Source organism: Podarcis melisellensis (genome assembly GCF_964234715.1).
Source record: "Podarcis melisellensis genome assembly, chromosome: 4".
In the NCBI taxonomy this organism is placed as follows: Eukaryota; Metazoa; Chordata; class Lepidosauria; order Squamata; family Lacertidae; genus Podarcis; species Podarcis melisellensis.
This window is the reverse complement of record NC_138531.1, coordinates 22,865,416-22,879,956: the sequence shown is the minus strand read 5'-3', so window position 1 is coordinate 22,879,956 and position 14,541 is coordinate 22,865,416. Positions and strand designations below refer to the sequence as shown.

The following is a 14,541-nucleotide window of genomic DNA, read 5'->3' as shown; positions in this document are numbered from 1 at the left end:
GGAGGAAAGAGTTGCACCTCCCTTGCCCATGTGCTTTGGTCAAAATGAAAACCAGCACCACCAGCTTAGTATTAAATTGGGGGGGTGGACAACACGCTGAAGGTGCAAGCTATGCATTTGTGAGTTGCATGTCTGCTTGTGGGTGAGGAATAGATGTAGCCTAGGCAAATGTGTCAAAATCCAGATATTATTGAACTAATACAACATGTCTACCTTGCCATCTGTGCGGAATAGGAGCATCTTTTATTAATGGGTGTCTGCTTCCCTTGGCAAGCCTTGTATCCCAACACTGTGCCTGGAATTCGCAGGAGGCTAACCTTATATCAAGTCATTGGTCCACCTGGCTCAGAACTGTGTGCTCTGACTGGCAACAGCTCTCCAAGGTTTCAAATGAGTCTTCTGGAGGTGCCAGGGACGGAAGCAGGAACCTTCTGCTTGCAAAGTTCTGCCACTGGGCTGTGGCCCTTCCCCTATGTCTGCACTTCTAGGTAGCAGTAGTAGCCTGCAGCCCTTTTTGTCAACTCCACCCTGCAGTCTGAAATGGGTCATAGAATGGTAGAGTTGGAAGGGACCACAAGGGTCATCTAGCCCAGCCCCTCAATGCAGGAATCTTTTGCCCAATGTGCAGTTTGAGCCCACGAGCCTGAGATTAAGGGTCTCATGCTCTACCACCTCAGTTCTTTGGTACCTTTTGTAATCCACTAGACCAGCGGTTTTCAACCCGTGGGTCCCCAGATGTTGTTGGACTACAACACCCATCATCCCTGAGCTCTGACCTTGCTAGCTAGGGATGATGGGAGTTGTAGTCCAGCAACATCTGGGGACCCACAGGTTGAGAACCGCTGCACTAGACTAAGGCTGCCCACAAGAGATTGTCTAGAGGCATCGGCTGGTATAAAATGTGGTGGTCCATCCCGGGTGGGATAAGGGAAGCGTATTAGAAAGAGCTTTGCACTGGTTCTCCAAAATCTTCCAGCTGCTTTGTTGTTTTACTTTCACCTTTTATCCTTGCGGCAAATATTTTAATGACTTTTGCACATTCTGCTATCTCACTTCTCGTGAATTCAGGGTTTCATGTGCATGACTTCACCACAGCAGAATGTTCTGTAAGAACGATTTGTGAGATGGGTTTGCAGGTGCCTGCTCATCTAATCAATCCAGCGATATTGCGGCACTGCTTAAGTGCAGTTGCTGGGGCACACCAGAAACTCTGCAATAAGTCTGAAGTACATGGGCATCTCTTTGCTTTTGCTGGAGGGGTCGATCCGTTGCACGTGCTCAAAAGGGATCAGTGTTTTGCATCCGAGTGAATGGATGTGAAACAACTGCAGGTTCCCATAGGGCCCTTCCCAAGGGCCCACCCCACCTATCTGGGGCAGAGAAAGGGGCAGCCAGAAGTCATGGTGGGTGCGCCAGTTGAATAGTCTTTCCTACTGAGGAGGCACTCCTCTGTTTTGTTAACAGGCAATAAGTGTGTTTGTGTGTGTTTTTAAGAAAGGTTACCAAACTTTTACTACGTGGGTGGCGCTGTGGGTTAAACCACAGAGTCTAGGACTTGCCAATCAGAAGGTCGGCGGTTCGAATCCCTGTGACAGGGTGAGCTCCCGTTGCTCAGTCCCTGCTCCTGCAAACCTAGCAGTTCGAAAGCACGTTAAAGTGCAAGTAGATAAATAGGTACCGCTCCGGTGGGAAGGTAAACGGCGTTTCCGTGCACTGCTCTGGTTCGCCAGAAGCGGCTTAGTCATGCTGGCCACATGACCCGGAAGCTGTACGCTGGCTCCCTCGGCCAATAAAGTGAGATGAGCGCCGCAACCCCAGAGTCGGTCATGACTGGACCTAATGGTCAGGGGTGCCTTTACCTATCAACAAGCTTCCAGGATAAACTGGCAACACCACTCAATATTTTCATAGATGAAAACAGGAGCACTTTCTTTGGCATGAGTGGGTGGGACTAGGGGAGAACCTTTGTTGTCTTGATGGGCGATGGTGGGCCGGCACAATCCACTTTCCAAACTAGACAACAGGACCTAAAAGAACATGCCGAGCAGGATGGCTCTAGATGACAGAAGTAGTGAAGCAAGCCACCTGCTACACAGAAAGTCAAATACATAAAGCAGTATACGCATATACAGTGGTACCTTGGTTTTCAAACTTAATCCGTTCTAGACGTCTATTCCAAAACCAAAGCGTTCCAAAACCAAGGCACACTTTACCATAGAATGTAATGCAAAACGGATTAATCCGTTCCAGACTTTTAAAAACAACCCCTAAAACAGCAATTTAACTATCTAACGAGACCATTGATCCATAAAATGAAAGCAATAATCAATGTACTGTACTATACAATAAATAAGACCGTATTGTAGATGTTGAAAATTAAAATTATTATTTTTTCTTCCCTGCACTGATGATAGTCATTGTTTGGATGGGGGGCTTTTATCCATTTCCGCAGTCCCACAATCAGTCAATCAATCAGTAGCGAACTGGGTTCCACACAGTCACAAAAACAAATTAACCAAAAAAAGCCTCAGAAACAAAAACGCAAAATAAATAGCAAAAACAAAAGCGCCAAACTTAAATCCGTTCCGAAAGTCCATTCGACTTCCGAAATGTTCGAAAACCAAGGTGCAGCTTCTGATTGGTGCAGGCGCCCCAGAAACAATAGCTGACAGCTGCATTGTACATTCGGCTTCCGAAAAACCAGAACACTTACTTCTGCGTTTTTGGTGTTTGGGAACCAAGGTACCACTGTATACTGTTCTGCATTTATAGAGAGGACATTGGTCCCATTTTACAGCTGGGAAACAGAGAGCTGCAGCAACACGTCTCTAGTCTAAGAGCAGTTAGTATGTTTGTGGCCAGAGCGCTTATGTCAGAGTACCTCAATAAATACATTGAATGAGCATATGAGAATTGTTTCCCCATAATCTCTGTACAATTACAGGCTTCGACTTCCCCATCAAAACTCTGCTCCAGCACATGCTGGCAGATACTTTCCAATATGGCATCTGTGGCAAAAGGATGATTAGTTTCGAGAGAAAACAGGCAATAAGAAGTTTTGTATTCCCTACTCCCTCCATGGATGCCTCAGCTTAAGTTTGTGTCACAGGAACATTTCTCATGTTTTAGCTTTCCAGTCTTTTCTACTCTAAATCAGGGGCGAGAAATTTTAATTTATATTTTTACCAACCTGAGGGGTTCATTCCCTTCTAGGAAGTTGCTCAAGTGCCATGTGCCAGTCATGGGAAGGGCCAGATGTAAAAGTGGACAGAGCAAAGAATTCAGTTTTCTTTCCTATGTATGAAAGGCAACTCTGTACACACACTGACACATCCCTCTCTGTCCAGAAGAGGCTTTTTCATAGTTTAAGGACAAATTCTAGAAATGCAAAACCAATTGGACTACTGCAATGCGCTCTACATGGGGCTACCTTTGAACGTGACTGGGAAGCTACAACTAACCCAGCATGCGGCAGCTAGACTGGTGACTGGGAATGGCTGTGGGGACCATATAACATGCCTCCTACACTGGCTCCCAGCATGTTTCTGAGCACGATTCAAGGTCTTGGTGCTGATCTTTAAAGCCCTAAGCAACCTTGGCTCTGTATACATAAAGGAGCATCTCCACCCATATTGTTCAGCCTGGACACTGAGGTCCAGCTCCGAGGGCCTTCTGGCACTTCCCTCACTGCGAGAAGTGAGGTTACAGGGAACCAGGCAGAGTGCCTTCTCGGTGGTGGTGCCCACCCTGTGGAATGCCCTCCCACCAGGTGTCAAGGAAATAAAGAACTACACAACTTTTAGAAGACACCTGAAAGCAGCACTGTATCTGGAAGTTTTTAATGTTATGGTTTTATATGTGTTAGAAGCCGCCCAGAGCCCCAGCCAGCTGGGCTTGATATATATATATAATAAAAAAATAATAATTTATTGTTGTTAGTATTTTTATTTTTATTTAGGAGCAGTGAAGGGTGTGGCTTGTGGAGAGTTCTGGGGAGACACCATCCCTACTCTAATGCCTGGTGTTTTGTTTGTTGGCAAACACTCATTGACCAGAACCTTAATTTGGCTTTTATACCGTCCGCAACATCAAGTGGCTCCTGGATGGGGAGAGTTTTAGTAAGGTGGGGGAATGATATCTTCTTCACCATAACTGCTTGGTAATGTGCCAAGGCACATGCCGGCAGGGCTGGGTGAGCAAGGAAGAAGAGTTTAGTTACACCATATGGGGATCTCCCTGCATATGGGCATGGGTTGGGTCATTTATCGCTCAAACATCTGTGTTGTATTTCCAAACTCATTCAATCTGTATGAGGCTGGCTGAGGATAAAAATGGGAATCTGGCCAAGAGAGAGGTGTGCCTCTAGCATGGCTGGAGACCCTGCCCTTACAGAAACAAAAGCATATGTATATGGGGTGCGGCCTGCACACACCCCAGGCCCTCAACGGATGCCCAGGTATCACTTGGCAAGTATTGATTTGTGGGGAATTGGACAGATTAAGCTTAATGCACTCACCCAGTTCCTGTTCCCAAAGCAATTGTTGGAAGCTCTGTTTGGCTCTGATGCCAGACATCCCTCTCAGCTGAGTCTGAATGCATTTTCTCTCTTCACTTGCTTGTTCTGTGCACATTTGTTCTAGCTTCAGAAGTGACCTCTTCACAAACCCCATTTCCATAGGCTGCTACTTCATCCCTGCTCCCTCTTTCGCCTCTGTGCTGCTAACTGAGGAGAGCACCAGTTGCTGAACCCTGCACCTGGTCTTTGATGCATAGCTGTCAAGTGTCCCTTATTTGAAGGGACAGTCCCTTATTCCAGCGCCATGTCCTGCTGCCATCCCTTATTGATAGATGTCCCTTAAATGATGTCCCTTAAATTTCAAAGGAAGCAGCTCCTCTCCCTCCCTGCCTGCCGGCCAGAGAGGAGGGAGGCTCCAACTGTGTTGTTTGGCTGTGTTGCTCACCCAATAAGAAGTCTAAGAACGACTGGGGGGTGGAGCTTGCATACCTTGTGTGTGGCTAGTTAATGCAAGCTGAGGGTTTTTTTTGAATGCTGGACGCCATTTTGTTGCACGTGCTGCTGCAAACTTTGCAGTGCAAAGCCAGGCTGGGGAGCCATCTTAAGTTGAGGCTGCATAGGCCTTGTGGTGCATGTGATTCAGATTTTATTCAGTTGAACCTCTGGTTACAAAGTTGGTTGGACAGTGTTCTCAAAGCTACCAGCATGAGTTTGACCAGACTGCAGGAGGACAGGAAGACTGGAGTGCCTGGAACAGGTGAGGCTGCAGGTCCCTTATTTTGGCTGCTGGTCCCTTATTTTCAAATCTGTAAGTTGACAGCTATGCTTTGATGGCTAGACATTTCTGTTGAACTCCCTTAAAGAAGGAGGTTGGGGGGCAGGAGGCCATCCACATTTGCTGAATAATTTTGCTGCTTAAAAACAAAACAGGTACAATGGCAGGATTGAGCCAACGAGCCGATGGAATAACTGCAGAGCCAGCAAAAATAAATAATGCTTAAAAATAGCATTGGATACTGTGGTGAATAGTTACACACCGGGGGGGAAAGTGTCCTAGACAATTTCACAACCTGGAAATAGCCTCTCTCCAATTTGCCATTCCCCCAAGAAGAGTCTTTCCAGCTTCACCATCTGCTAAATGTGAATTCCTTTAGAATAAGAGCATACCTTCCCGCTCACTTCCTTACAAGTTGGTTCACCTGCAGTGCTCAGATTCTTCCTTTGCTTCTTCCTGATTGGGGGAGGGTATAAATACTATAAAGGGGGAAAAGGGGGGGGGAGGTATAGTCTAGCAAAAATGCAGATTATTCAGACCATTCTTGCCAGTCCCGGAGGTACTGCATTAGAAAATACGTTACAAAAGAGGGTGGGGCGCTTGCGGCCCCTTCAGATGTGCTAGTTACTGGGGTGTAAGGAACTCTTCATCCAGACCCTCAGGCCTTCCTATCTGGAAAAGGTTTCCAGGTTAGTTTGGGGGATCAGCCTGCCATTCTGTGTGACCAACGTGTTTGGTTTATCATGTGATGTGCAAACCAAGCATGCTTCTCCAGAAAGCCAGGAGATAGGGACATTATCCAACATTGGCACACGGAAATCAATTTACATAAATATCCACAAGCAAGTCCTGCTGTTTACAGTTTAGCCTCCATTTTGTACCCATGTTAATGAGCTTTCCGCTTAGGTTGAACCACTGGGCCGGGGCAAAATATCCCCTTTCTTCTCTGTTTGGGTCTTGGCTTAGCCAACTGAGTCCTGGTTCTCAGAAGCTGCTAATAAGAAGATGTAATGAGACCCTATTGCCATCTTTTGGCAGAATGGCTGAAGAGGCAGGGATAAGACTTAACCATGGTTTGCTCAATATAGTTGTAACACTTAACCATAGTTAATGTAAACCATGGTTTGTGAATCCACTGCAAAGCCATAGTTTTATATTCTGTCCTCCAGCCAGTCCTTCCCTATGAGTTAGGAGTAAATAAGTAATGCTTACCATGGTCAGGAAAAACACAATTGTTAAGCATTTTGTGCACAGAGGAAGCTTGGGCAGGGAGTAAAAGCTGTTTAGTTTGCAGTTTGTTGAAGGATTGAGGCAAGTAGAGGAATGATGTGGAATTATATAACCCAACTTTGGGTGCACGCAGTGTTACTGTTATCTCTACTATGAAAATAAAATATGCAAACAAGAGGTGGGGAAGAAGGGCTTTTTTTAATCTTTTGTTGTTTGATTGGGACAAGAAAATTAGAGAGGGGAATAATAGCCTTCAAGAGTAACTAATTGACCTTTGTACATTGATTCACTCATTTACTGTGCATGCAAACTTGGTATCAGTAGATGCAGCTCAGGTGTGACTCATTCTTCTCCACACAGTAAAGTTATAGAATACTCTTTTCTTAGCATCTGCTTAACACAGGGCAAGGTATACATATATATTCCACCAAATTTATTCCTGTATTTGTGCTAAGCAAACTTCATTTAGTCTCTAGCGGAAGGAAGGCCACAAAACAGTTCAAAATTCCAAGCAGAATTTTTAAATTAGTTTTCAGCAGAGGTTTCTCCCTTAATGTTCTAACTTGAATTTTTGGATCTTTGTATTCAGCTGCAGGGGGATTTTCTTTTATTCCTGTCAAATGCTTGAATGGTAATTTCAGAGCCTCTCGTGTCTTTCACCATGGAAGTGATTGACAGTCTCTTACTGTGATGCCTTTCATAGCAAATATGATTGATAACCTTAGCCAAATTACATGCTTACCCTTCGGTTCTTAACTTCCAGCCCCCTTCTCCCTTTCTTAATTGCTTCAGCTAACCCCCTTCTCCCCTTCCTTTTGTCTTCTCCCATTTTGCTAATCCTACATCTCTGTGGTGCCTGATACACTAGAATGTTCTTGCTGATTACTGGAGTTATATTGGCAAGGCTTTGCGTTCGTAGGTGTAAAATTACCGGATTTTGCACAGTGGGGCCATTTGCAAGTTCTGGGTGTACTCCACAGAAAAATAAAATGCATTTGAATTATTCTGTGTGCCTCTTATTTGGCTCATATTGTTCCTTTTATGAACTTGGGGAATTATTATTATTTTATTTGCGAATTGGTTTTATTTAGAGAATAAAATATTTTTGCTTCCTAATCCTTTGTACCAACAACCTTTTAAAATGTGCTTTTAATATATTTTCCTTTTTTAAAAAAAAAAATAGTAGCCAGGTTTTGTGTGTGTGTGTGTGTGTGTCTTGTATTATATTGCATAGACTGACATATGTTTCATATTATATTGTGTTGGAATAACACATCTCTGGAGATGGTTAAAAATAGTTTTGTGTTTTTATGCAGTTCACCATCCCATTTTAGAAAATGCCTTCTTAGGAGCTGCTTAGGACTGTTTCCAATTACTGTCAGGGTATTGTTTTTTCAGGCAAATTACTATATTTTGAGTGGTATTAGTATGAAGGTCTGGAACCAGGATGTAAAGAGGAGGCCTGGGGAACCACAGCAGGCATGCAAGCAATGGACCAGAAAGGAATTCAGGACAAATTACATATTAAGTGATGGAAATTCTGTGGTTTTCACCTGTCCCTGCCAGCATAACCAGATGATGGGAGTTGTAGTCCAACAATGTCTGGGTGGGCACAGGCTCTCAATCCCTTGATAAACAGGTTTAAAGACTAGCAGAAGGAAGGCAGAGGAAAGAAAAATACAGGTGCAAATTAAGAACACACAAGAGTATTGAGTGGAGATGAATCTCAGCTTAGTAGCTCCCAGCATGAGCTGTTGACCAGCCTGTCAACAAACCTTTCATGATTTGTGAGCAGCTAGGGCCAAAGGCAAGCTGGGAGCAAATTACTCCCAGGTGAATTTGGCTAAAAGTCAATAGAGAAGACTGACGAGTGCTTTTTAGCAAAGGCCAGCCGTTTTCAGATGGCAGGCATTGGTTGGGTAATCATCTATATTATTTTCCTCTTCTGGGAACTTAACATAAATGTTGCCACTGAACTATGATATCTTCTAGACTGAGCCTTCTTCCAGTTTTTTTAGGGACTGAGTTAGGGTTATGGTACTTGTCATTATTTTAGTTTCGATTCTCTTCCTTTGTTTTTAGGACCTTGCAATCTGCTTTTGAGCCAATAGATGGATATACACACTCACACATACGAGGGGAGGGAGGAAATAAGAAACTCTACACTGCAGTTATAGAAGATGCTACACTAGTGGTCAGAGTTGTGGAAACCTTTTGGAGAAAGTTTATTTCCAAGGTTTAATGGCTCATAACACTTTTTTTGGAGTAATACATAAAATTATATATCAATGGAAAAATAATTTACCGTACCTTTCTGTGTATTAGATGAGGGTTTTTTACTTCGCCAGTTTGGCTTGCCCCGCTTGTGATTGTTAGCATTTGCCAGTTGGGTGAGTGATATTCATTTCGGCATCCCCCCCCAAAAAAAACCTCAACAACTCCCCAATTTTCCTAAATTTGAGCCCCCCAAAATAGGGAGCGTCTTATATATGGGGGCATCTTATAGACGGAAAAGTACGGTAATGAAGAATGCAACGCAACAAGGTTTGTTCAATTATCTGTATTGTGTCAAAAATTCCATTTATATATTATTTTATGGTATTACTCCAAAAAAAGTGGTGTTATGAGCCACCATTGCCAAAACAAGATGAGACCTGATTGGCTCTCTAAACACTCCTTTTTCTGTTTATTTGGCTATAACATTTGATAGAATACAGATAACTGAACAAACCTTGTTGCATTATATTCTTCATTAAATTATCTTTCCATTGATGTATAATTTTGTGGGTTTTTTACTCCAAAAGAAGTGGTGTTATGAGTCATCAAACCTTGGAAATACAGTACACTTTCTCCACAAGGTTTCCACAATTTTGGCCACTAGTGTAGCTCTTATGATGCAATTCCCATTTTAATTGTGAGCTGAATTATATGTTGCAGGAGTTAGGATTCCGCCTTTGCTAGTGTCAGATTCTCCCATCCATTCTTTTCTTATGTTGCGGTGATCTGCATTTCCCTACCTTGACTTCCTATCTTTACCTCAAAGAAACATGGGACATCACAGTGTTAGGGTGCAAGATGAGTGTTGCTGCATGTTTACTGACAAGGAATCAGAAGAACATACCCAGCAGAACTCTCATAGAGCTCACAATCAGGAGTTCCACCTGAAACCTGACTGATTTCATTTACTGTGATGTTTTCTTACTAGGTGGCATGCAAGCATCTTGGGCCACAGAAACACCATGGACCATGATAGCTACGAATGGTGTTAATTACCATGATGGTCCATGGCTGTTTAAAAGATCTCATCAAGAGTTAGCATGAGTTTTGCACCAACAACATTATAACTGATCACATATGGGTCCTTGGTCAGGAAAGTACATTGCCCATAGATCATTAATTCACTCATTCGTAAAACTTTTTAACTGCTTATCTGTGTTTGGCCGGTATCCAGTTGTGGCTTTCAAGTGTTGCTGGCCATTCCAGAGGCAGGAGCCTTGATCTTAGCATCGCACAACAATCTGATTCAATTTCTTTTCCCCCGCTTGCAATTAACATTGTGCAGCCATTATTCTTATTATACTCGGTGACTATTAAGCTTGTGTGCTACCGCTTATGTTTTAAAAGGTGTTATCAGTTCAGTAGGCAGTTGATTTGTGTTCAGTTCAGGGGTGCCAACTTGAATAAAATATTGTGGGGGCAGGTAGACCCCACCCCGCATAATCGATCACCACATGACATGGTGCGCACACACCATTTGAATGGCAGTACCCTTCAACTTGGGATGCGGGTGGCACTGTGGGTTAAACCACAGAGCCTGGGACTTGCCGATCAGAAGGTCAGCGGTTCGAATCCCCACAATGGGGTGAGCTCCCGTTGCTCAGTCCCTGCTCCTGCTAACCTAGCAGTTCAAAAGCACATCAAAGTGCAAGTAGATAAATAGGTACCACTCCAGTGGGAAGGTAAACAGTATTTCCGTGCGCTGCTCTGATTCGCCAGAAGTGGCTTAGTCATGCTGGCCACATGACCCGGAAGCTGTACGCCGGCTCCCTCTGCCAATAAAGCGAGATGAGCGCCGCAACCCCAGAGTCGGCCACGACTGGACCTAATGGTCAGGGGTCCCTTTACCTTTTCCCATCAACTTGGGGGGGGGGCGGGCAGTTCCTTCAAATATTTTATTGGGGGCGCCAAAGGGACCTCGGCCCCTAGGAGTTGGCTCCTGTGGTTCAGTTCATAATTTTGAATTCAGATACTCAAAATTCATCACTGGGAGGTGCATTAGTAGACGAGGCATCATCCTCTGGCATGTAGGCAGCAGTGCCTCTTCTGAAATCGTGCTTGCTTGGATTCATGGATGCATCCTTTAAAGACAATGGGTTCCCCCCCCCCTTCAGAAGTATTGTGTTATTTCTGCAAGTTCATATGATTTTTTAAAAGTGCTTTTCTCCTACTCCACAGCTGGAGGGGGGGACCTCCCAGAGTGGCTTACAAAGATCAGTAATAACGTGGCCTCTGCTGCCAGGCTGACCATCTAAAAGACGTGGCACGTGGTCTCTGGCTATGCAGCCCAAAAGCACTTAGTCTTGCACATTTTTGTTAAGACACTTTGTGCACAGGAAAGGACACTGAGCAAGATCTCTTATTTGAGTTAGATTTTGAGCTGAATCCAGTTTAATGAGTTAGATTTTGAGCTGAAAGCCCAGAACTTTCTACATGAGATGAGATGTTGGGTGGGAGGGATGTCCATGCTGGTCATCTATTTCAATCTTCCTAATTTGTTGCAAAAATACATGACCTAATATATCATCTTTATATAATGTTTGATCTCAGAAGCCATATAGTACCCCTCCCCCTTTTATATCAGAACATGGAAGTTTTAGATGAAACGAAAATTGGCCACATGGTGCAGTAGAAATTGGAAATTGAGATTTTAACATAGTAGGCAGGCATTCTTAATTTGAGAACCAGATGTTTGCATTTGGATGAAATAGCAAACACTGGTTTGTCACCAGCTAGAAATTGAAGCTTCAAATGCAAAAAGGAAGAACAAGGTGTTTGTTCCTAATTGATTTATATATTTAACGGAATTTACATACTGCTTAATCATCAAACATCATGGTGGTTTACATAAAATATACACTAAAATTACTGGTAAAATCAGATAATAAAAAGGTAACCTAAAATTTATCAAGATAAAACCAGTGGTTTAAAAATACACATTATAAAATAAATTTGGAACTATATGTGTCTTGGTTGCACACAAAAGTTTTTTAACAGATGCCAGAAACACTACAGCAAAGGCACCTGCCTGATCCATGCTTTGGGAGATGATCTGAATTCAGCCACACAGTCCCTTCTGTGATTCTCAAAACATTTCCAAACTCTTACACAGCACCCAGGTTACAGATGTGAGTACTTTTGGCAATAGGCTTGAAGCAGTCATAAGTGTGTCTGAATTAAAAAGAATGCCTGGCTCAAAAGTTAAAAATCTGAACTTTCTGCTTGCATTTCATCACATTACTATATTATCATTGCATTTGTATATGTTGCATCTATACCAAGGTGAATAAATTAAAATTGGGTATTTCAAAGGTTTTAGTTGTATTAATGGGTTCTTGTTCTTGATTTTGATTTTGTTTTTAAAAACCTAGTTTTAAAATGAAATCTGATCTAATAAACATATGCAAATTCTCGCTTCCTTGTGTTTGAAGGAGGATGAAAGGGATGGGTGGAATGTGTGAGCCCAAGGTTTGCTGTTGATTGTTCTTCCAATGGCAAACCATAGTTTGCTGTTACTTCTGAACTGAGCCTATGACTCAGAACTGCAAATCATGCAGGATTTGAATGGGGAATTCTTGTATGTATGCCATTAGGCAATTAACTTTTTAAAGACCAACGAAAAATTGCATTTATACTAACGCTGTTTAGTAGCATTTACTGAGTAGGACACATTTTTATATATTGCCATATCATTGTGGCTTTATTTATTTTTTGAATTTTTATTTACCCATAAATATCTATGCTGCTAAATCAAGGGGGGAAATAATCTCAGAGCGGTATATATAAAATCAAAAGTAAAAACATAAAAAACACTGATCAGATGAACATAAAACTGGGTCACATGGCAGGGTACGCTCATGTAAATTATTTGGCATCTTAAACTCGATTGGAGGGGCACGTTAGGTGTAACCTCCTTTTGTCTGGACAATTCATGGTCAGGGCCTACCCTCTGAGCTATGGAACCTTCTCCAGAAGTGACATAATGTGCCCTGGCCCATGATCTCAGAAGCCATTTCTCCACATTCCTCTCCACATGGCTATAATTGCGCGGAGGGCAAGAGTAAGGCTGGCAACTACTAGCACCACACAAAAGGGAAAGCAGCTGTCTGCCCATAGGCGCTCCTTGATTTTGAACCCTGCTAAATTGGGTTCTCTGGGGCACTGTGGGATAATCACAATGGCGACAACTTCCTAGCACTGGCTGTGGTCAAGGGAGCAGATGGGAAGGAGATCTAAACAGCAACAATGGAGAATGGCTGGAGGGCTTGGCCCTGACAGCTAACTCAGATAACCATGGGCCAGAGGTAGCACAACATAACATCAACATTGGGATATTTGAGGGTACTTGGAGGCAACAGAAGGAAAAAAGCTTGAATGTGCGATAAGAAAATGGGGGGGGGAATGTTTCTTCTTGGCTTGGCAATGTCACCCACTTTCACTTTGCAATGTGTTTATAAAGCTGAAGTGAGGTTTAGCGCCTGCAGACCACATATATCATGGCATGAGACTCTCTCTCTCTCTCTCTTGCGTTGGTACATTGACAGATAACACTGCTAATGTGCAAAGCTCATGAATGGAGGTAATCTCCTTTTTTCTGTAGATGGAGTTGGGAAAAGGTTGGAGGTTAACCACACCACAGCCATTTCAGATGTTCAAGGTAAGATGGAACAAGTTCACCTTACTTGGGGATATATTCCCTTATGAGAGTTAAAGCCAGAATATGCTTGTCGGTCAAAGCCAAAAGGGAGTTTTATAACAAAAGTTTATGGGGGCTAAAACAGATTGTATGTTATTGCACAGTTCCATGCCATAAACATTAGCCCTTTTTAACCCTCCCCTCATCCCCTCATCGTGGATATACTGTTTTGATTTCTTTCTCATGGGTACTGAAATCCAGCACCTGGCCTCCTATGAAGGATATGAAATGCATATTCCATGATAATTTTTCAAAATTCCAATGCATTTGAAATCATAATTGTTTAGGAATGTAAGCTTGTGCGTATTGCTCTATATGTCAGTATGAGAGACTGAACAAGGAGCTGTTTCACAAAGGCAGCAGCAGTTACTATCCCAGTTTATTGTGGGGAAATTGTGGTTAATTTTTGAAAAATTAACCATAGAGCGGGCTGCGTCTGTTCTGCACACAAATCCACAGACCACCAAAATCAGGATCCATTTTGGAAGTTGAGGCCATTTGCTGAGCTTGGCATAATTCACTTTGCTTCCATGATTCAGGCTTTTGACTGCTTTTGCAATTTGATTCTGGTGGGCAGTGCATAGGTAGTTCTGACCATGGCAGTGAGTGCTTGGCACCAAATGGGCCACAACTGCATGAAAGAAGTCCAGATTATGCTTTATTAAGAAGAAGAAGTGTTGAAACTGTGGGGCAGGCAGGCAGGAACTGAATGGGAGCAGTGGCAACACCAGAAAAAAAATATTCTGTGGGGCACACAGAGTATTTCTAGGTGGGCAAGTTGTGTCTCACATGTTAAGATCTCTGAAAGAAAAATAACAATATATGCTAAAGACAGGAGTCTAGCAATGGTGGAACAAGTGAGGGACAAGCTCCTTGTTTGGGGGACTGCTGACCTTCCTGGCTCCTCCCTCTGCCACTGTCCACAGTGGACAGGAAAAGGAGCCCAAGGGCTGCTGACCAATATATTCAAGGGAACATCAAGCAGAAGAAGGCAATGTAGGAGATTTAAAGGAAGTTAAAGAAAATTCACTGCAGCACCTCTGTTCT

The 14,541-nt window shown here is 43.1% G+C and overlaps 1 protein-coding gene across 5 annotated transcripts in view; it reads left to right on the top strand.

Annotated features, from left to right (window-relative positions):
* The window catches only part of NALCN (sodium leak channel, non-selective), a 197,577-nt gene that overhangs the window by 20,945 nt on the left and 162,091 nt on the right, over nucleotides 1–14,541 (top strand). For 3 of the 5 annotated variants that reach the window (XM_081908122.1, XM_081908124.1, XM_081908129.1), the window contains exon 4: nucleotides 13,399–13,455. The exons of the other annotated variants lie outside the window; for them this stretch is intronic. In XM_081908122.1, coding sequence (XP_081764248.1) covers nucleotides 13,399–13,455 — 57 coding nt within the window. The remainder of the gene's footprint in view (nucleotides 1–13,398; nucleotides 13,456–14,541) is intronic. 5 annotated transcript variants of the gene reach the window in all.